The sequence below is a fragment of the Marmota monax genome, unplaced genomic scaffold, assembly GCF_021218885.2.
Source record: "Marmota monax isolate L192 unplaced genomic scaffold, Marmota_monax_Labrador192_F-V1.1 WCK01_AAM20220418_F8-fsc00082, whole genome shotgun sequence".
In the NCBI taxonomy this organism is placed as follows: Eukaryota; Metazoa; Chordata; class Mammalia; order Rodentia; family Sciuridae; genus Marmota; species Marmota monax.
In genome coordinates, this window is record NW_026695207.1 from 1,076,182 (window position 1) to 1,099,810 (window position 23,629).

The 23,629-nt window shown below is 43.1% G+C and overlaps 1 protein-coding gene across 7 annotated transcripts in view; it reads left to right on the top strand.

Annotated features, from left to right (window-relative positions):
* The window catches only part of Sema5a (semaphorin 5A), a 451,060-nt gene that overhangs the window by 151,733 nt on the left and 275,698 nt on the right, over positions 1–23,629 (top strand). For all 7 annotated transcript variants that reach the window (XM_046430338.2, XM_058574513.1, XM_058574512.1 and 4 more), the window contains one exon: positions 15,895–16,092. In XM_046430338.2, the coding sequence (XP_046286294.1) occupies positions 15,969–16,092 (124 nt within the window). In that variant the 5' untranslated portion in view covers positions 15,895–15,968. The remainder of the gene's footprint in view (positions 1–15,894; positions 16,093–23,629) is intronic.

Here is a 23,629-nt window from a genome sequence, read left to right on the forward strand (position 1 = left end):
GATTAAGGCCCCAAATGTCTCAGCATCATGTATGACTGCATATATGGTCCAACTCTATATTGTGTACAACCAGAGAAATGAAAATTGTGCTCCATTTGTATTCAGTGAATTGAAATGCATTCTACTATCATATATACCACATTATTAACAAATTAAAAGCTAAAGAATGAAGAAAATACCCCTAATAAATATCTCTGATGATTTCCTTCAGAGAATGTTCTAGAGATAAAACCAGCTATGCAAAGTATTTGAATATTTTTAAGCTTTTTTTAATGTATTTGAGTGTGTATGTCTGTGTGTTGATCAAGTCCAAACTGCCTGATCTTATTGAGCCACTGTAGCAACCACTGCCTGCCTCATGTTCCCTGGTCATTTAGACCATACCTGATTCTACAAGTTGGAAACAACTTTTTTTTTCCCCAGACTTCTTACTTAGGTAGTTTTCTCCCACAGCATACCAATTTATTGTGATTCACGGGATTAGTTACTAAACTAGACAGATCTGTCTGTGCAAGGAGGGGCCATCAACTGTTGATGTCTGTGCTTGGGAGACCTCTGACCTGCCAGAATGAGGTGTTTGTTCCTCAAAGCACAGCCCCATCATGTCCAGTTTCATCCAGGTTAATGAGCTGCTCCTTGTGTTCTGTGGTCGCGACCAGGGGAGCTGCAGGCACTTTCCTGAGCAGCAAGATGAAGCCTCGCGTTTTGCCTCTGACACACGGTATTAAGGTGCATCACCTTCGTCTACTCAGGCAACTGGAAATGCATCCTGTTGCCTAGAGTACAAATAAACGTGTGCACTGCTTTTCCTGTAACAATGAATTCGCAGGTGCTATTTACCAACTAAAGGGACAGCTTGAGGCCCAGGGTGCAGTACAGCCACGGCCACATCAGCAGGGAGTGCTTGTCAGTGCCTGAGCCTCAGCCTGTCTTCCTGGGATCAGCCAGAGCTTTGCATAATACAGTTTATCTGACAAGGCTGATGAAACCAATTTCATTTCCTCCAGTGCAAGAGAAGTTTCTCTGCAGGTAAAGTGAATCCTGTGACTAAGGACAGAGAAGCTCTGATTTTGGAAATGTCTGCCACTAACTCAGATTCTTCCAGTCTGCCATATAGTCCTTCCCCTGCCTCTGAATGGGAATGATGGGCATTTCCTGTTAGGTGTGGGAGACACCATGACAGGTGGCTTCTGCTCTATCAGAGTTGGAACTTTCAAGTCATCCTTTCTTCAAACTGCTCTGCTTTCTCTTCCTTCCCACAGCCACCATTCTTTCCATTACTTTCAATTCTCTATAGTCGAGCCTGAGTTGAAACTGAGTATCGACTTCAAATTGTCTCATTAGTTAATCCACAAAATTTAATTTCTCCTCCCTGACTTATTTAAAAAGTAAATGTTTTTACTTGCTTTAAATTACAAAATCAATTAATATTTGCTGAAAATTTAAACAACATAGAAGAATATTTTAAAAAGTAACTCCTGCTACCCAGGAGTAACCATGATTTCCTTTGTAGCTATAGGCATAAAACAGAAATCATTTATTTAGTTTATTTCTGTCAAAAATTGGATTTTTCTTTCTCTATCTCTCTGTAGATAAATAAATGTCTGCATTTTGTTTTCACTCAATGTCATTATTGGATTTATATGTCAGAAAATAGAATTTTACTACATTGGTTTTATAAGCTGCATAATATTTAATAGTATGGATGTGCCATAATTCATTTGATCTCATTACTTATTACTTTGGTCTTTTCATTTCAAATAAGCAAATGTGTTTGCTGCCCCGATTGTCAGTAAATTCTACTGTGACACTTTATTGCATTTCTTTGCCTCAAATGTGCACTTTTTATTTCCAGTCTTTGACAGAATTTCGCACTTCTGAAGCTCTCCGGTTCCACAGCCTCTTCCCATGTTGGCTTGCTGCATCCTTCTGCTCTTCATTGTTGGTTGGTTGATTCTTTCAGCAGATATTGGACGCTTTCTCTGTGCAGGGGACTGTTGTGGGCAGTGGGAGGTCATAGTAACGAGTGGTGCACAGTTCTCGTGCCCTGTCCTACCAAGCAGTAGGGATTCTAGATCACCGGCCAGGCCACCCTCGTAGCCGTCCACGACCACAGAGACAAAGTGTGTCCTCAGCTGGCTCAGAGAGGTATCCATTCTCTTGCTGGACACTTGGTCCCCACTTAGGGGAACCCTTTTGCTGATCTGGACCTCAGTCGTTGGATAGTGTCTAACGCAGATGTGGGCGGTGTGTTCCAGGCAGAAGGGACGGCCTGGTCCTGTGAGGCTGAGTGTGCTCTCCCCTCCTCAGTGTGGCCTGTTCATGGGAAATACCTCTGTTGTTCACACAACATTCACTCACTTTCCTGTTAGCACTAATGTGATATTGCGTTGTTCATTCATTTCCCCACCTTTTAAATATAGTTTTATCAATTTCAAAACATTGTTTAGTTGTGCTTGCTTTTTATTGGCAATCAGATGGATTTGCTATATTATATATTATTCTTGATTTTCTTCTCGATTTTATGATTTTAATTTTATTTATGTTGCATGGAGCTATTGTCCATTCATTTCCACTGTGATATAGTATACCATGAAAATTTCTGTGTTCTCAATGGACACCTGCATAATTTCTAGGTGGTTTTTGTTTGTTTGTTTGTTTTGCTATTTTGATTAGTCATGCTACACATGTTCTTTTAAACATTTCCTAGGCAGATGTGGAGTTTTCCTACCAGAAAGGAAGTACACTGTCACTGTTGCTATTAAACATCAAACTGCTTTTATTGCCTTTTTTTTTAGGGTAGTACCAATTTGATTGCTAGAGATTAATTTCCTACAAGACTTATAAAGCATTTTTTCTTCTTAGTTCTTATTTACTTCTTTAGTGCTTCCTAAGTGCCTGAAAAACCTCAGTTCTTTAAAATTAACTTGTATACCTTTAAGCTACAATTTTTATCTCTGTACTACAGGTGATGGAAACTGAGGTATAAGGATAACAGTGGAGATACAATCTGGACCCAGTACTGTGGACCCAAGTCTGCACTCTGCCTCTCTGTGTGCATGGCCCCTGGGCTGTTGCAGTGTGGGCCGGCAGGATGAGCTTTGCAGACTGAGGAGTATCAGGATGCTGCTCCATGGATTGTTTAGAGACCACTTGCAAAAAAGATGCAATCTGTCATGCCTTTTTCTGAATTTATATTTAGAAATTGTCTCTTTCTCGTATTTCCACGAACCTACCCACCACCTTTTAGTATTTTGAAACACAGAATAAAAACACTTGGGCTTTGCTTTTCAACTATGATGACCTTTATTGTAATGTCCTTAGTGACCTTTCCACATTCCAGGCTAACAAACTGAAAAACAAGATCCCATATGTCCCCAACATGTGTGCCTGTCATAGCCTCACATTATCTGCTAATCATTAGATGCTTTTGTGGCAGCTAATCCAAGGTCTCTATTGACTCATTCTTGTCTCTGAGGTGTACTGTGAACCAACTTGTAGTTTTCCATACGAGCCCTTGTGAAATCCTCCCATAAATGCTTCTCAGCAGCAGAAATGAAGTGGACAGATGCTTCGCCTTTATCTGGTAGGAAGTATGTAGGACTTGACAAAGAAGTTATCTAAAACCTGGACAAAGACCATCTTGATTTCTGTCCCCTGAATGCCTACCTAGTTCATCAGTTCTTAATACTTAGGTGCGTTAGGCTACACATGGAGCCCTGGGGTCACCAGAGAACAAAGTCCAGTCTCAGATCTCCAGTTATTTATATACTAGTAGGTTAAAGAGGACACAAGCAAAAACCCAATTGATTATCATAACCTGAATCCTGCAATTGTTCCCATTCAAGCTTCTCTGCCCTACATTATTCATGTGACAGGGGACAAAAGCCCCCACAGACATTTTGCTGTCCTTGACCTAGCCAGTGTGCTCCGTCCTGCTCTCACCACTTGGGCTCCCAGCCTCATTTGCCTTCCTCCCCCATTTGCCTATGAGATACTTTTATGTATTCATTGCTTATCTTGATATTTAAGGTAAAAATGTAATATGTTGATACATGCACACACATTAAAGGGCGAAATTGAGGGGACCCCTTATTTTAATGAATCTCATATTACAGGTTGTAAAAAGTAAACAAAGAAATAAAAAAATGCCACAAATCCACAGATAATCAATTGATCCATTTCACATAGTTTTAATGCTACAAAGAAGAGAAAATCTTAGAATCTGACAGGAGTACAAGGAGGGTGCTCAAGCTGGCCTGACTGGGGAGACTTTTCTGGGGAGGTGACATTTGAGTGAAACCTAGGATTATAGGAAGGAGGCACCCTGGGAGGACCTAGGAGAATGTCTAAGCCCTGAGGACCTTCTAGTGCAGTCCTGAGCTCCATGGGTCTTAAGGCCGGAAGGCAAGGTGTGCATGTGCCCAGGTGTGTGTGTGCTCAGGTGTGTGTGTCTGCTTGTGAGTACGTGTGTGGCTGGTGGAGGGTGAATGAGAAACAGTGCAGGAATGAGGAGGCTGGCCAAGGGGAGGGCTTGGGGGGTCAGGGAGGGGCATTTTGGGGGAGGTTATCACCCTGTTGGAGGGTTTCAATCCATTTTAAATCACTTAGATTAGTTCTTCACTAAGATTATTCTGGTTGCAGTAGAGACCTTGGATTTTGGGGGGCAAAGAGTGAAATGTGCCAAGAACAAACAGAAAGGCTTCTGCTATGTCCAGGTGGGAGGAAGGGGGCTGGTGGTAGGCATGGAGCAGTGGGGGTGAGTGAGGGGGACAGTGTGATACACATAGGTTGAGGAGGCCATGACAGGTTTTACGGATGGTTTAGAGTGTCATGTGGGAAAATCAGAGAAATCAAAAATGATTGTGCTATGATGCAGGGGTGGGGACTTAGGCGGGAAGGGGGATGTTAGTTTGGAGTGTTAGTTTGGAGGTGAGGGAATGGATGAAAGTTGCTGTTTCACGTGCAGATTGGGACTCAAGTGTGAATTTATATTTATTATTTAAAAGACATAATTCAGTCATGGGACGAGTGAGACCCTCCTTCAGAAAGAGTGTGTTTAGAATTGACAGAGGTGGACACATGACACTGAAGGGCTCTTGAAGAAGTCTACTCTTTCAGTCTTTGCTGGATTAAATCTTGTCAATGCGATCTGTGGCTCCAGGACTGGGAAATGAGGCTGCAGCCAGCTAGTGAAATTCCTGTCCCCAAAGCAACACATATTCTGGCCCGTGGAGAAGTCAGCTGGTAGAAACAGAAATTGATCATCGGCTTATTTCTTCAGCTGGATGAACCATTTGTTTAGCAGCCACCTCCCAATTCCTGGTCAATTGATGTTCGGTACAGAAATGAAGGATGTACTTTGAAGAGGGCAAGATGGCCCTGGTTTTTGGGCCAGATACGTTCCCACTGATGGTTGTATTTCTTTTATTTAACATGGGACTTCCTCAAATCTTGCCTCCATATCTGCAAAACAGAGAGGAATGATAGTATATATGTCATAAGTATATTTCAAGAAAATAAATGAGTGAATATTACTTATAATCTATTTTGCAATCTTTTATTTTATTCTGTAGTGAGTGCAAGTATTGACTTTAAGCCTCAAAAACTTTCATTTCACCATAGATTTCTTCTTGTTTTTACCATACTGTAAAAAAATTATTATTGCTCTTGAGGACTGAATTTTTGAATTTAAAGACCAAAGACCATGACAAATTTAATGAATTCAAATGTATTAACTTTTCCATGTCTGGTACCTCGGGTCTAAAGGGTATCACCAGAGACACACAGTGGTGTTCCCAGGTGAAATCTGAAAGCACCAGATCGGGGGCTTTTTCACTGAACAGTCTGGGTTTTCTGAGTTTATTTTCAATCTGTTATCTGTAAGTTTACCTGATAATGTTTCAAGATATATATTTTCAACCTAGGATAATTAATTTAATAAATTTATTTCTGCTGTGAATTGTACCCTCCTCTTTTCACGTCTCTTGTTGCTTCACACATTCCCAGTGAACTATGAGCCCTGGAGTAACTGCCTGGACTCTTAGGGTTGCTAGCTGTGGTTTTGTCCTCTGCTTTCATGGCTCCAGGCCCAGGAGACCTTCTTTTTAGCTTGTCTGCCTATGATAATCCCTTCATCTCTTTGACCATTAATTGGAAAATTATGACATTTAGAAAGGACATTTCTCAAAACCATGGGAATTCATGTATTTGGACCAGATGTTAAGAGAATTTTAATGGAGTGAGAAAACATCTGCGACAATGAATGGCAGAATGGCAGGAGAGAGGGAACGTGGATGACATTTGAATGAAGGCATGTGCGTTGTAAGGGAGGTAGAGAGATGTGGGCAGATTTGCATTCTTTTCTCCGTTATTTGATTCTCATGTGTCAATTGTCTGTCTGTGTCATGGCCAGCACTGTTCAGGGACTTAGATTTCTCAGCCTATTTAGAATGAAGCACGTATACAGGTAATTGTAGTTGAGGGTTCTGAAGAATGTAGTAGAAATGAGTGTCAGTGAACCTTGGGGCCAGGTGGGGAAGGGAGAAAAGTGGAAGAAAAGTCAGAGCGGACTTTTCAGAAGGGATAATTCAGGGTTAGTACTTAAGGGTGACGCAGCGTAACCCACATAAGCAACTCAGATTGCAAAGGTTTGAAGCACAGGGCCTTGGCCGGGGTGCCGAGGAGGCCGTGCATTCTGCCTGTGGATAAGAGAAGAGTTGTCCAGCAGGAGGGGAAAGGTTGGGAAAGGTGAAGGGGGGGAAGTGGTGAAGGAGTCCTTTGGTTGTGAGTTGGACACGTGAATCATGGTATAAGGCAGCTATGAAAGGCAGTAGGCATGAAGGAGACCTGGTGAAGACATAAGGTCCACAGCGTAACAGGTGCCTCTGGCTTATTTTCTTTAGAACATCTATTTGGATTTTGAATTTATGAGTCCAGATTATGTGTAGAGGTCTAGAAGAGGGTTCTAGATTTGGGAGTCACTGGTTTTTTAGGAAATAGGTAAAAATCACATGTGTTTGAAGAGTAGGCTTCAGAGAGTATGCTGATTGAGAAATAAATGAAGGTTCAGAAGAGGCTGGGGTGTGCCATCATTTAGAAGGGAGGCTGAGAAATGAGAGTTCTGGAGGTGGTAGGAATATAGGGAGCGTGGGGTGTTGCAGGAACCAGGGAAGGGAGAGTTTCGGGAGGTAGTCAGGAGAAAGGGGAGTGGTTACCAACACCATGAAGAGTCCAGGTGCATCAACCCACTGGTTTTGGCAGTCAAGACTTGAGCAGTGATATTGGCAGAGTGATAAGCATGGCAGGGTGTACTCTTTTTTGTCCAACATGGCATCCTGCACTAGGACAGGGGGTAGCAGTTTCACACCAGGAGAGTCACTTGTAACTAGATTATCTGATTGTGTCCATGAGTTTCCTGCCTTGAGAAGACGTTTCTATGTAAATGCTTCAGAAATGGTCCACATAGTTATGTTGCCTCTAAGGCCTCATTATTTAAGTACTTTTCCCCTCATTCCTTCTTGGCTAACTCTTGTTGGTTTAGCCAACACAGAAGTAGATTGAATGAACTTTCGCTTAGTTTTAAAACCTGCTGACAGATAAAATTAATATTGCCTCTGTGTAAATAATAATTTTATCTAATGGACTTCATTTATTTTTATCGTTCCTCTAGGCGATCTGGAGCTAAACAAGGGGAAGAAGGCAAAAGTGTAATAGCAATTCTCTTTGAAGAGAGATATAAAATAAGGTCACTGGAGCTGAACCATTATTGAAATGTATAAAATAGCTTAATGTTTGCTTTTTTCCCCATTTTGTACCATGAGGTCATTTTATATGGTCATAAAATTTCATCTCATCTGAGTTCAGATATGATGAAAATCTTTGGGAACCAAAGCCGACTTCAGTTACCCGAAAGTGGCAACCAGCCATTCTTTTTAAGGGTGATCAGTGTTTTCATTAGCACCTTCCTAAAAATGTTTTACTAATTCATTTTTGATAGACTTCTCTTTGCTGAAACTTGGAAATTAAAGTACCTGCATTAAAGTGATATTAAAAGACCTATTTTTTAAAAAAAATATGTACATAAAAGTTGAAAATGCAATATGACTGTTGATCATCCTGATTCTCCTTATAGATTCAATATAATGAGAAATTTAATTTTATCGTGTTTTCCCAAGAATAAAGCTTTTGGTTATTGTTGTTGAAAAATATTACAAGACTCTACTTGATTGAGCACTGTGCATTAACTTAGCTTTATTATTATATTGATTTTTTAGGTCACCCCGAATCTTTCTCAGTACTAAGAATATCAGATGCCACTGCAAGGAAAGTTGTGGGCTTATTGAATGCCATCCTTCCTACCCTGAGCACAGCATGGGCTATGAAGTCCCTGGATCATTTACTCTTGCTTCTTTGAACACCCTAACTTGACTCTCAGAAGTTATAGCTTCTGGCTTCTTTCTCTATTCTATTTCTTATTTCTCTGTTCTGGCTCATTCTCTATTCCTTCTTCTTCAAAGACTTTGTTCCTACTTAAATTTTGTATTTAACACGTGATCAGTCTTTGCTTGTTTGACAGCTATAAACTGTGACTGTCTGCACTGAGACCTTTGTAATTTTACTCCTTGCTCTTTAGTCTTAGAGTGCTGTACCCACAATGGCATCATTACAGAAACCCCCTGGGACAGTGCTTCTAGCTGCCTGCCCTTGGGTTCATCTCTTAGTGTTTACTCAGGAGGCATGGGTGGGTATTTTCCTGGGGCTGACTCAGGCCGTCTGATCTTGAGGTTGTCATGTGTGGTTTCACAAGCTTCTGCATGAGGCCAAGTTGTGCAATACCAAGAGCCAGGGGGCAGTAGGACCCATGCTGACATGGCCTTCCACTCCCACCTGATCTTTCATATGCTGTTTAATCTCCACTTGATCATCTAAGCCTTAGCTTTCTAAGTTACAAAGTGGGAAGGACTCGATGATTTTGACCTCTGCTTTTACTTCCCTAGTTCTGGGAGGCATTGACTCATTTTGTGTTTCATCTGTACCAAGGGACTAAGCCACTTCACAATGGGGCTTGCACAGTGGCAAGGGCAGGGTGATGAGGAACGCTAACTAGGATGTGGCTGTGTTGCTTCTGATTCAGTCGTGTGCCCGTTCAGCATGTTGGAACACATGAACTTGGCAGTACAACCATGTGCTCAACATAGTTGCTTCCAGTACAAGGAGAAATCAACACTTAGAAACACAAAAGGTTATGTGACCACACCTGGCCACTCTGATGAGGATGTGGTGATGTGGCAGAGTGGAGTTGTTATTTAGGGTTTCTGGGAAGGAGCTGCCTTCCTGTGCTGGAGCGTGCAGCTGATAGTGAGTGGAGTTGGCAAAGGTCTGAACCATGAGTGGCCTGGGTGGAGGAGGGCTCACAGCATCAGCAGATGTGCAAAGGAGTGTGCAAGGCTTCCTCTGAGGCACCTGGCTAGGCTGCAAGGGCTGAAGGGAGGCTCTGCAGTGTGCATGTGGGGATGCAGTTAGCAGGAATGGGGTTTTGGTGAAAGGGCACAGTATTTTATTTGGAAAGCAGGGAAGGAATCTGAGGTCTTTGGAATAGTTCAGGCTATTTGCCTGACAGCAGCTGACAATTGCACTGCAGATCCTGGATCTAATGGCACCAGGTGTGCAGAGAATGGATTGGGAGGTCTGTGTGGATGGGAGAAGGATTCTTCAGTAGTTCTGCTGCCCTCAGTGTGAGCAGGGACCTAGTTTCTGGGTGAGCATTTCATCTGATCTTCTGGCACAAGGCCAAGAGATGGAACGATTGAAGGCAAATCAGATGTTTCCAGAGCTGTCCATCTTCATCTGCAATTCCTGGCCCTTTGGGTTTCTTGGGTGACAATAACCTGTAACTTTTCATAACTAAGAGGCCCACGTGCATTCATGGCCTCCCTCACTGACTTCAGCACTAAGGTACTAAGGTTGTTCCACTTGGGGCAGGCGTGGGGCAGGGTTCCTGGAGTCGTGGGCCACTTCACCATCTGACTTCCTTGTCTTCTCAGTAATGAGTCCGGATGCCATCATGCAGATGCTGGACCAAGCAGGGCTTTGTGCCTCTCTGAATTGTGCCAGCAGATCCAGCCACATCTGACTTTTTCCATGTGGCTCTCAAGCAGATCAGCTCACCTGAAAAGAAGTCCTTTTATTAATAACTGGTTGGACACTGATCCCTAAGAAAAGCTCCTTGTGTGAGCTTTCATTCTTTGGATTTCTTTTTTTTACCTGACAGCATTTTTATTTTCTAAAAGGAGCAGTTATTTTCTGTCCCCAAAGCCTATTCAATTGCAGTGTGGGTGTAGAAGGGAAATGTTATTTATTGCACAAACATTATATATAGAGTTCTGCTTAATTAGATCAAGCTTGTAGAGCGATCCTCCCATATCAGGCAACTCAAAGGAAGCCTTCAGGGATTTTGATGTAGATGCTACAGAAATGCTTGGATTTTATAGTCCAAATTGGCCATCTGTAACAAATCTTCATGCCAACAAGATTATTTATATTAACTCACCTAATATATTCTTAATTTTCCAGAGATGGTAGGATGGCATTAGGAAGACTTACTGAAATTTATTTTTTGATAAATTTCTCAAGTGCAGCAAATAGTTGTAATTAACTAGACTTGAAAATTTTGCTGAAACAACTCAATAGCAATTCAGTTGGGTGATTTATATAAGCATATTTTGAATAATCTTTGAAAGTGATGATAGCTTAATTTTCAAAGAGACACAGATATGTTGATACATATAAATCAGAGGTTCCCAATAAGGGGTAATTTGGCAATGTCTGGAGACCTTTTTAGCTGGCAAAAAGCAGTGGAGTGCTCATGGCATCATTAAGCCCGGGATGCCTCTACCTGCACAGAACAGCCCCAGAGCTAAGATTATCCTGCTGGCGTCAACCGTGCTGAGACTGAGCTCCCAGTTCCTGGTATGAAACCCCCCCCCCCAGGGAAAAGCTCATGCTCCTGGGGAAGGTGAGCTGCAGGTGGGGGGAGCTGCCCCCAGAGCGGAGCCTAGGCCAAGCCAAGCCTGTCCAGGAGGTGGCCTTGCTGGTTGGTGCCCAGGAAAGCCCAGGTCTCTGCAGGAAGGCTTCCTGCCACCTGACCATGATGATAGTTCACAACATTTTTATTTTAGGAAACAAAACAAAATGTAACGTGTTATAGTCTGAAAATTATAAACCTCTAAAAATGACCTGTTCTCTTTAGATGTGTGCCTCCCCGAGTTCACCATGGCAAACGTGTAATTTCATCTCGTCACCGTCACACCCTATGCTCCATTTTAGCTGTTTATTTTTTTCTTTTTTTGACATGACAGTTCCCTCTTCGTCACTTTCCAAAGCCTGAGGAGGGAAAGTTTCAGGCAGTTGTTGTTATCTTTTTCTCTCTCCTTCATTCAGGAGGCCAAGATGTAAGGGCTTGTCCTTGGATAGGGTGGGTACCTTATTCTAAACAAAACATGTTAGTCACTTTTTCTGACTCTGTGACCAAAATACCTGAAAAAACAACTTAGAGGAGGAAAGGTTTATTTTGGATTAGAGTTTCAGAGGTTCCATTTCATGCCTCTCTGCCTCCATTGCTTTGGGCCTGGGGTTAGGCAGAACATCATGGTGGAAGGGTGTGGTGGAGACGAGGCAGCTGGGAAGCAGAGGGGGTGGGGAGACAGGGAGGATCAGGGATAAGAAATGGTCTCCTAGGGCACCACCTCGGGACCTGCTTCCTGCCTACAGTCTACCACCTCCCAGTGATCCATTCAGGTATCAGTGGATTAATCCACTCTAAGATCAGAGTCCTCACCATCCAGTCACTTCCCCAAAGCCCTACCTGTGTTGCTGCATTGAGGTTGAAACCTTCCACACATGATCTTTTGGGAGGCATTCCAAATTCAAGTCACAGCACGAAGGAAGGTGGTCATTGCAAGAAGTTGTCTGTAGCTCATACCATAGTTCCTGCAATTTGGACCTTGAGTGTCCCCCAAGGCCCAGGGATGGAAGGCCTGGCATGACGGGAAGCTGGTGGGATGTTGAAGAGGTGGGGTGTTGTAGAAGGAAGTTAGGTTACTGGGGTGTGTCCTTGGGGGAGAAATTGGGATTCCGTCCCCTTCCGTCTCTTGGCTGTCATGAGGTGAATCGACCTCTTTTGCCACATGGTCCTACCATCATGTCACAGGTGCCTCAGGCCCACATAATGGAGCCAAGTGGCCGTGGACTGGAGTCTCTGAACCCATGAGCCAAGACAAACTTTCTCCCTTTTCAGTTGATTATCTCGGGTACTTTTTCACAGTAATGGAAATATGACTAACACCATCTTTGACAGAAGAGTATTTTCTCTTGGCTTAGACCTGGCACACTGAAAAATTGTGGGAAAGAAAAAAGGATTTTATCTAGCCTGTTATTGATTTTAGCTCAGCCTGGGAGGTCAAGACGGGCAGGGTTCCAATCCCCCTGGGTGTGCAGTGCCTCTTGGTGGGAGCCCATGTGTTAGTGACCTTCTGTGGGTGCCAGGCATGGGAGCAAGCAGTGGCCCCCACTTCCACAGAGCTGGTCACACGGGCCTACTGAGGCTTGCTCCTGCTCCCACTTCATCATTGCAGTCACTCGCTTGTTTTAACCTGGGGCTGTGATAAGACTCCTGCTGCCTCTCAGCTGGGTTGCTCTGGGTACCCCGAACCTCCTTGGTCTTTAGTAGAAATGAATTATGTTTAAAGCATAACTATCTTAACATGAATCATTTAATGAAATTTCATATCTTAAGCCTTAAGTTGGGAGGATATGGAAAGATGGGTGGCATCATGCCTCTACCTCTGGGTGGCAGTTCCAGAGTGGCCTTCGATTTTGCAGAGCATAACAAGAGTGAAAATCTTTCTTTTTATTTTACAGCCAAGAGAAAACTGTTCTTATGCAGGTGCTTTTACCCAAGCCTTTTATCTGGGCTCTGGCTCCACTCCCTCTGCTTTCCTTTCCTTCTCTCCTTCTCAGTGGGTCTGGTTCCTGCAGAAGCCCAGCTCATGGCTTGGTTTTGCTTTGCGGCTGGTTGTTGGTTTGCTTCTTTGCACAACTCTAATAGTTGAATGCGGTTTCAATGGGAGCATTCTCGAGTCCCTTACTTTCTTCAGGTCTTTTTCTATTTACCCTGTGACTTAAATATGCATAGAGAGCTGTGTATGTAGTTAACACTCAATAAAAAGTGAACGAATTGGGACTCTAAACCCATCTGGACCTTCAGATCTTGTCATTTTTGTTGATGTTTACATGAAATTCAGTAACAGGTCTGTTTCCTTCAAGCTGAACACTGACTCCATTGGCTGAGACCATGACTTTGCTCTGCCTCTTGTGATGCTGGTGACATATACCCTTGTTTTAAACCTGTTACTTCCCTGCTCCAATCTCACTTGACCTTCATGGTGCCACCCTTCCTTGTTCGCCTGTCTCTGTTCTCTTTTGTCATCTTTGTGTGGTCACTTTTGTGATCGCTTCCTCTTACACAAAGCACTCTACCCCACCCCATGCTTCCTCTTTGGTGAGCATCAACCAAATTTATGATTTCAACCATGCTAAATGTGGCCCGTTATCTCGGAATTGTTTCTCTCAGAGCACCCAATCTGGATTTCAGCACTTTACTGCATTTCCCTAAATATTCCTACAGCATCTTAAACCCAACATGTGCAAGACTAAATGATATTTTCTTCTAAACAAAATCTTTCTGTGCATCATCATATTTAAATGAATGGCAGTGTTGTCCTCAGAGACTCTTACATTATTCAGTTTGAGTCCATATCCATCTATGCCTCTCTGCTGTAGGTTTCTGAAATGTGGCAGATTAGAACCATGGCCATTTTACTATATTTTACATTTTTGGAGTCAGGACTTTGGCAGGTGTTTTAGTCTTTTTTAGTCTTTTTTTTTTTTGCCACTGTGGCTAAAAGATCTGACCAGAACACTTGTAGAGGAGGAAAAGTTTATTTAGGGGCTCATGATTTTAGAGGTCTCAATCCATAGACAGCAGGCTCCATTCCTTGAGGCTCATGGCAGAAGAGTGTGGCAGAGAGATGCAGCTTACATATTAACGAGGAAGCAGAGACTCCACTTGCCAGATATAAGTATATACCCTAAAGTCACGCCCCAATTCCCACCTCCTCCAGCCATGCCTTAGCAATTCTGTTACCATTCAGTTAATCCCCATCAGGGGATTAATTCACTCATTGCGTCAAGACTCTCACAACCCAATCATTTATCCTGAACCTTCTTGCATTGTCTCAGACACAAACTTTTGGGGGACATCTAAACCATACTAGCAGGGTTTGCTTGGATGATTCTTAATCTTGTGGTATTTACTAAAGTCATCTAGTGAGCTTCAGTTTGACTAATATATTTGGTGACTTGGCAGGGATAACTGGGTCAGTGGGACTTGCCAACCAGATCACCTGTGGTCTCTCAGGCATGGCAGTCTCAGGGTCACAGGACTTCTGGCATGGTGTCTTAGTCCTCCAGAGGAGGCGCTTCAAGAGACAGGAAGTAGAAACTGCCAACCTGAGTTTGGAAATTAGCACCCCACCACTTCTGTTGTGCTCAGACATTGAGCAAAGCCATCATAGAAACACCCCATTCAGTGGAGGGAGCCTAGACTGCCTCTGGGTGGGAGGGAAGTCAGAGTATGTGTCCATCTTTAATTTGCTCTTCTTGCTTTTACCACCACGTCTATCATCTGCTCTGTGTCTTAACTTTTTATTCACATTGACAACACCTGAAGGCACAGCTGCATTTATTTATTTTCTGAACAACTGCAGTAGCTTCCAATTCACCTCTGCGCCTCTGTACTCTCCCTGAAGCAGTTTCCTAAGTCCACTGCAGTGAGGATGATCTCATCTAGGTGGGTTCCAGCACTAATACCCTGTGGTAGCTTGTCCTCTATGAATGAAGACTTCGCAGCTAATGTAGTTTGCTTTCCAAACCTAAACCTGCTCCTGAAGCTCCTCCTCTGCTCCCTTTGTACTCCCTGGTCTGGATGAGCCCCGTGCAACATTCCAAAGGCACTGCATCCTCCTTCTGTCCTCTCCAGTGTGCCTTTGACTCCCTTCCTTGGCATGGAATGGACTTTTGGAAATCCTCTTCATCCTTCAGGATTATACTCAGATATGAACTGCTCCATGGACCTGTCCTTTACCTCTCTAAATAGCAGGAGTACTCTTCCTTAACTCCTGTAACACTCCAGGTAGGGTGACTGTTCTGTGTTATGAGCGTTTCTTATTTTGAAGCTTGTTAATCGTTTAAACTGCCAAGAATTTTTAAATGCTCTCAACCCCAATGTAATACCTTCATTTGACCCAGTAGGTTCTCAGTTTAGATTGTGTTTAAGATTCCATCTCTAGCCAGAATATTTCTAGGCAGATCATCTATTAAAGGATATATGAATCAAATATGGCATTATGAGTGTTTTGGGTAGGGTAATCTTAATCAGGTTATTTGTGAAGAATAATGGTTGTAAGGTTATTAAATAGAATGTTTGAATATTAAAAAAAAAAGGAATGAGCAAGAATTTTTAAGGTTTCCACATAGAGCTTTAAGTTTGCCCAAGGGAGTGGTGACAAATTTCCAAGGTAAATCCAGTGATGGTCACAACTGTTCAATTGGCAGTGCTTGGAAGTGACTGTGGTACTCAGTGGAGCTTAAAACTTGGGTTATCGCATGAAATTAGAGAGAAGTCTGCATACACACACACACACACAATCTGAAATATTACCGAGGAACAGACTCTGCCTGAGGTATCTAGGGCCTCTTGTCTCCACAAATCATAAACTTAAAGTTAAGAAAACCTGAACTCACATTCACCAGTTGTTCTCCTCTGTGTTCCAGGCACCTTTCACACATGAGGGAGGCACGAACTTCATAGAAGGCAAGCACCTAGCGTCAAAGACCCCCTGCCCACCATGAAGGGTGCCTGCGCCATTGCATGGCTGTTCTCAAGCTTGGGTATGTGCAGACTCGTGCAGCCGGAGGCGCAGGATGCTGCCCAGTGCGAGAGAGCTGAGCACCCCGTCATTTCCTACAAAGGTAAGCATGCCCCACCTGAGAAGTGACTGGCAAAATGTGGATTCCATTTCACTGACAGAGGATGATAGAGTAACTATTGCTCTACTGCCCCGTGGGTCTTGATTTGGACATTGTTTAAGATAAAGGCAACAATAAAATTCCTCCATTGCAAGAATTCCATAGCCAGAAACTGATCACTACTTAGTGAAGGATCCCAGAAGAAATTTCTACCATGGGTAGCAAACTCCTCTATTACTTGAGGCTGCCTTCATTTACAGATGCTTCAGGTCTCCTGGGAGCCAGAGGATGAAAGTGTAACCTATAAAAAGTACAGCAAAACCAACTAAAACAAAAAAGACTGATTGTTTGCATTTCCCAAAAAAACCTTAAAAAGTTACTGTAAAACTCACCCCTTGCCTCTAACATTGCCAGAGCAAAACTGATTCCCAGCCTCAAGTTATCTCCATGGAAATCTAGGGCTAGTGAATTGGTCTGTAAAACCACTCATTAATTCTTAAACTCATTTGAATTTAGTCAGGGTCTTTTTATCCCAAACACTTGAAGCATTTAGGATGAAAAAAAATCAGTCTTTGCCCTGCATGCAGGGCTCTTACACTGACCTCGTCAGCCTAAGTCAGATACTATATTTTACTGATTCATTCAAAATAGCTTTGTATTTTGTTACTTCTTAAACTTTATACCATAAATTTCAAATATATATGAAAGTAGGGAGAATGGTGTAAGGAAAACCCAGCCCCACACTTACCAATTCATGGCTCATGTTTTTTTGTTTTGTTTTTATTTAAACCACCCCCCCCCCCATGCTCCATCTACACTCATCAAATTACTTTTATGCTAGCTTAACAATTCTTATAATTTTTATTCATCATATTTCAGTTTAAAACCATTAAAGTAATTGAGTATAATCATCAGATATCTGGGGATCTTGAAAAGTCTTGAGGGCTAAAGAAGTCCTGATTGCTGATTTCTGTTTCTTCCTTTTTTTTTTTTTTAAATAAAATCAGGATCAACATGAAGTCCATTAATTTCAACTTGTTAGTATATTTCTTGAGTCTCTTTTGCTGTTTTTTATTTGTTTGTTTGTTGTTGTTAGATGGTGGCCTTTCATCCCAGTGAATCCTCCTGAGACTGGGACCTGAGTTCTTCTGACAGCACCCACGCTGTCTTTGAAGTCACTCATTTCTGGCTGCTGGGAGCATGAAGAGTACCCACAGCTAGGCTTTTAGTGGACAGTGCTAAGGAAAGGCGTTTTCCAAAATGCAATTACCATAAGCTCCTTCTGATACTTCCAATTCGACTCCAGGACTCTAGGTCCTTTCTTAGCCTCTTCCATTTCTCCCTTCTCCTCTTGTTTTTCACCCTTGCAGGGAATCCCAAGTGGGCAGGCCCCATGATTATCCCTCTACCCTTTCCACAGAACACACTCTCTCATTTCAGAATAGGAGCTCAAAGCCACTGTAGTTGCTTTTGGTTATTGAAAAGCCTTTAAGATATTTTCTCTTCTTGGTCCTCAGGATGCATAGTTCATTGGGGAAATCTAGGAGACTTAATTATCTCTTTAAAATCATTTGAAATAATTTCCTTCTGTGTAGCTACACCACTAGTCCTAAGTCAGTTACTTTCTTTTGTTGAATTTTGCTTTTGATGTTTAAAAATCCTTCATGTTGACATTAAATTACTCTGTAGTTTCAAGGTAAATTAATGAAATGTGAGTGTTTGGAGGGCTCTATCTTTGCTCCCTGTTTTCTTTTCCTTTAGTTACACTTTATGATTTATACTTCCTTTGTAATATAAACAAAGCAGTATATACAGCATTATGAGTAAACATGTATTCAAATCTCTCAGATAAAAGGCAGCAGTTGTTCCTAGGGAGCATTTTGGACACAGCGATGCCTGCTGTTTACCATGCCCTGGTAGCACACAGGAATTGATACCCTTCTGTTTGTGGCCATGCCGCTGTCCACCATGGTGAGCCCTGATCTTCCCTACTCAGTGATGCTTAGGTTGTTTCCTGCCATGTGCCAGCACTGGTGTTGTTTTGGTGAACAGTGCTCCCCACAAGCATTTCTTCATGCAGAAGCAGGGTACTGTGGGAAGAGGTTCCAGGGTCTCTGGGTGATTGTGTAGAGCTTTGCAGAGGTCGCCCCCTTCCCTCTCATGAAGCTTGCCCCACCTTGTGTTCTCCCTGGTAATTTGTTGCAGTAACCATAGGATCCAGTCTGCTGCTGTCTTCCTTGTGGAGTGTGAGGTCAGACTTTGGGATTTGGGTCAGACCTATGATTCATAAGTGGCATTGTTATGGTTTAGATATACGATGTCCCCCAAAAGCTCATGTGTGAGATAATGCAAGAAAGTTTATGGTGAAATCATTGGGTTATAAAGGCCTTAGATGAATCAGTGCATTAATCCCCTGAAAGGGATTAACTGCCCAGTAACTGTAGGCAGGTCGGGTGTGGCTGGAGGGGCGGTCATTGAGGTGTGCCTTTGGGGGTATGTTTTGTCCCTGGTGAGTGGAGCTCTCTCTCTGCCTCCTGGTGGCCAGGCTCTGAGCTGATTTCCTCTCCCCCATGCTGTTCTGCAGCACAGAGCAATGGGACTGGCCACCTACGGACTGAGACCTCTGGAACTGTGAGCCCCCAGATAAACTTTTCCTTCTCTAAAATTGTTCTTGTCCCATCTTTGGTTCACAGTGGGGAAAAATTGATTAAAACAGGTATCTCATTGTATTTTTAATCTGCATGTTTTTAATTTTGAGGGAATAGTCAATAAACATTCATTGGGTGTCTGTTAAGGAACAGGTCTGTGCTGAGTTTTGAGGTGATAAAGGCAAAGTCCCATAAAAAAAAAATGTCAGACTGTTATTAGGAGTGTGAGTAAAAAGGGCCACTGCATGACCTTCGGTAGCTCGGGTTGCAGGAGGGGCTCAGGAGGGTTTCCAGGAATGTTATGGTGTCTATGGAATCACAAGGGGAGAGGTACTCCAGGGAGAGGAAAGGGGCAAGTGATAAGCCCCGTAGTTCAGGAAGGCAGCTTGCAGGTCCCAGCAGGCATCCTGTACCGAGTCATGGCTCCTTGGCTGAAGTTATGGGGGAGGAAGTAAAATGGAAGAGGCTCATGTGGTTAGTGGGGACTTAATGGTGTGTGGCATTGTGAGGCATCTTGAAAAGGCCATGCTTTATTTGCAGGATGGCAAAATGGTAGCAGAGAAAGAAGAGCCCATTTCTAGGCTATGGCTGGATCATAGGGAGCAGGATGAGGAGCTGAGGCCAGTGTAGGGTAGCAGAAATGTCGAGAGTGAGTGGAGGCTAGAACCTGGAACAGGGTGTGGGTGGTTTAATGGGTGCAGCACTGAGGGTAGGAGGAGCTCTGAGTGTGATATGCACATTCATGCACCTTGACTGCATACAGAATCCATGAGAGAGGCAGATGTGAGGGATGTGGTAATTTTGGAATGAAAAGGCTGCCTTCCTTTGTGACTTTGGAAGGAATTGCCTAGTTGAGAGCAGCACTTTGGAACCAGGGAAGGAGAGCTTTCCAAGAGGGAGGAGGCCATCAGATTACCCACTGATGCAGTGTTCCAGAGAAGGCAGAGTGGCACATCTGTGCTCGTTGGCTGAGACTTTCCAGGTTGTAACACTGAAAATCCTCTATGCCTGAAACTGGGACCCTTAGGTGCCCTTCCAGAAATTCTGCCAGTAATGGAGTGTTCTCGTTCTATGGTTACTGCAACAAATTACCAAAGATGATTGGCTTGAAACAAAAGCAATGTTCTCTCTCACATTTTTGGAAGTTAGTGATCTAAAATCAAGGTGTTGGGAGGGCCTTGCTCTCTCTGTAGGCTCTGGGGAAGAACCTTCCTCCTAGCTGCTTGTAGTTGTTAGCCACCCTTGGCTTTCCTTGGCTTGTAGGAGCATTATCCGATTGCCTGGTCTGTGGCTCTGTGTTCTCCCTGTATGTCTGAGTCTTTTTGTCTTCTCTTACAAGGTCACCTCTCAAACAATCTCATCTCAAATGATTCATCTACAAAGGCACTATTTCCAAGAAATGCCCCATTCACAGGAACCTGGAATCAACTTCTGTGGGAACACACTCCCACCCATAACTTGATATTTATTAGAGTAGGTTTCAGGTGGTGCTAGCAAGAAGAAACCTGACAGTTGTGGATAAACAGAAGGTTAAAAAAAAATTAGACACAAAGAGAGAGAAATATTATCTCAGCCAGGCAGGGACATGAGAGCAAGAAACAGCTTTTAGAAAAAGCATTTTTAAATCATCCTTCATTGGCGATGACAAAGAGCCAGATGAAGGAAGGGGCTGAAGAGAGAGAGTGGAAGAGAGAATGGAGTAGGCAAAGTCTCTGAGCAGTGGGAGGGGCGAGGATGCTGGGAACAGGTGAGGGGTTATCTATAAGAGGCAGACTCCACCCCCAGGGGAGAGGCCAGGGCACTCAGGATGCAGCTGTTAGTGGGTAGAGGGCGGGAAACTCTGAGTCCTTCTGTCTTGGTGGAGGAGAAGGCAGCCATAGACCAAGAGTCTGAAGGTTCTAGGAAGGAAGCGCTTCTCTGAAGGAAGGATAAAACTGTTGATGAAAAGACACCAGAAGTTTCCTTTGAATGGTGGAAGCCCAGACAGTCCTGGAAATAGCTTATGTTACTGCTCAGTAGGTGGCCACCGTTTACATGAAAACTTGAGAGAGTAGGCTGAAACACTGATAAGGAAGACCAAACTGAAGAACTGGAGGGTTTTGACTTTAAGGTCTTGGTTTCCACATGCATTTAAAAATGTCATGATTTAGTGTTATGCACCAGGGGCATTCTGCCCCGGAGCCTGCTAATGAGGTGGACGGCGCTGCATTGACCTCTTAATGCGCTGAGCACAGTTTGTCAACGTCTTGCTTCCATGTACCTGGCCAGGCAGAAGATGCTGCCTGGATCCTTTTTCCCCAGCCTCTGTGAAATATTTGCCACCGTAGGCTCGTCCTGTCTAGAAGAGTTCATTGCTCAACACGCCTAACAGCTTGCTGTGTTTGCAAGGTTGTTCCCCTGACTGCGTGTTCTGGAATATTTATCCCTGACTGTGCAGTGGCTGCCGAAACACCCCCCACCCATTACCTATGCCCTATTCACACTTATGTCCTTGTCATTTGCCTAAATGTCTGTTCCAATAAACGGGGAAGAAATAGTGACCCGTCAGGCAGCATGTTTCCCAGTGTGCTTACGGAGTCTCATAACCATCTCTGAAATTAGTTTTAAATGTTTAATGTCTACTTAAGGCAATAGTGCCATATTCTGCTTTTGTTTGTTTATTGATTAAGGTTTACCCAGCATGTTGGCTATTTACAGAGTGTGCTTCAGTAATGGGAATTGGTTTATGGGGAGCAATATCGTATTTCGAAAGACCACTGTCAGGGTGAGTCATGCCATACTCTGGCTCCCTTTGCCTTGAGTTTTAATATCATGACGAATTAGGAGGCCTTTCTTTAGTGTCTTTGCTGGCACTGTTTACTATTAAAGTTCAAGACGACTCTTGCCTGCAGAATCAGGCAGGGCACTACCAATTTCCACTCCTGGGTTCCTGGGATCTTTATTTTTAACTCTTTGGTGTTGTTCAGGGTCTTTCTACATCTGGGCTCATTGGCTGGCCTGAGAATTGTGTCAGAATATACGGAAGAGCTATGAGGACTTTTGATAGAGAATTAGTGCTGAGGGAGCTGGATTCTGCTCCTGCCTGGGCCTCCCTGGGGCTGAACTGGGGAGTCCCCCATGGCCTTCTGCTGCCTTCCCCAGGGACCCTGGATCCAAAGAGTTGCCTTTGTTCCCACAGGTGCTCTTAGGCAATCGAAAGGGTTTTAAACTTGAGTTTTTATTCTGGTACCACAGTATGAATGAGTATTTTTAATGGACCCTTTATTTTTCTTTCAAATTGTGTCCTTATATTACATCGTATTTATATGTGTGTTAGAATTGTTTTGTTGAATGTTGACAAGAAAGAGTAGCACACACTTTGTAGCTCTGTGTTGACACATCATCCTGTTCATTTGCAGGGGTCCTGGCCCCTCTTCCCTGCTGAGTCCATTTTCTACCCTCACAAGGTGGCCACGTGTGCATTTCCTGTTGCCTTGGTAGCTCCCTTCCTGCCCTTTCTCCTGCCTCTACACTCTTCCCCTTGTCCTCTGCACAGGACCCTGGCCTCTTGGCCACACCTGGCAAGTCAGCTGCTCCTCTTTGGGCTGGAAAAGACACAGTCTGGATAGCGTTAGCTCCCCTCCAAGGCACAGCCAACTGTCACCTGTTAGAAAACAAGGGTGGGGCTGCCAGAAGGGCCCAGGGAGTCACTTCCGTGACGGTTTCCTTGCGTGGTCCTTGGTTGCATGTGTCTCTCATGGCTCCATGTGTGTCCCTCAGTCCCCACGCTCCCTGGGTTTGGGCCGGCTGGTGTCTGATGTGCCATCATCGTATGGAGTCATGATCAAGGTGGGGTCTTATCTCTTATCTATGATCTAGTGTTCCTGTTGCTCTAGATATTGTCTAGAATACCTACAAGATTTCAGAGCTTCAGAATTTTGGAACATAGAAACCTTGGGTAAAATTGCTTTCAGTACCTCTCTCTCTTCATCTAGTCTCAGGCCTGCCACTGTGGCCTTCAGGAATCATGTACATGGGATTGAATGGTGGTGCCCTACTTTTTTTGAAGAAGAATTAGGAACATTTGTTTTAATTAAAAATAGATTGCATTACATTAATTTTAATATTTAATTTGGGTATTTTCATAGGAACCTGATTAAAATATAATGAGATACTGCTAACTGTTGAGACTTTCTTGAATGAAACCTTTTTCTCTATAGAAACTGAAATTCACCTAAACCAGAGTGTTCTCTCCTCTTTCACTGTAGGATCTGAGGTTTTGCTTCTGAGGGTTTACTTGAAGAGGAAAGAGTTGTGATCATTCTTTAAAAAAAAAATCCTTGGTTCATACATAATCTGTGTTTTATTACCATGCACATGACTGGATATTTACTTGACAGAGGTCAAAATCACAAAGGCAAAATACACAAACTTATATGCAAATGAGACACCAAGTACACCATCTAATTTTTACATTAAAAACTACACTTGGTGTGCATTTCTGATTTTACAGTGTGGTACCTAGAGAAATGGTACATTAAAATATACAACTTTTCAACCCTAGAATACAGGTACATACCGATTACTCCTGAGTGCCTAGAGAGACTGGAAGAAAACAAACATAAAAGCAGTGTAGGTTATTAATTGAGTGAGTATTGGCTCCGATTTCTTGATTATGCTTTTGCGTTGTTATCGATCACTGGTGAGAGCCTAGGGAGTCTCTCTTGTACACTTTTTATAAACAATGATTAGGATCTGACAGAAATGATTTATTGAGTTGTGAAAAATCACTAATTTTCATGTCACTTTTGCATCCAGTCCCACTAATGAAATAATTGATAAGCTTGAACATCTATATCTTCAGATGAAATTTTAATTGTCTTTGATCGATTTTTCTTGATAGGGAAATATAT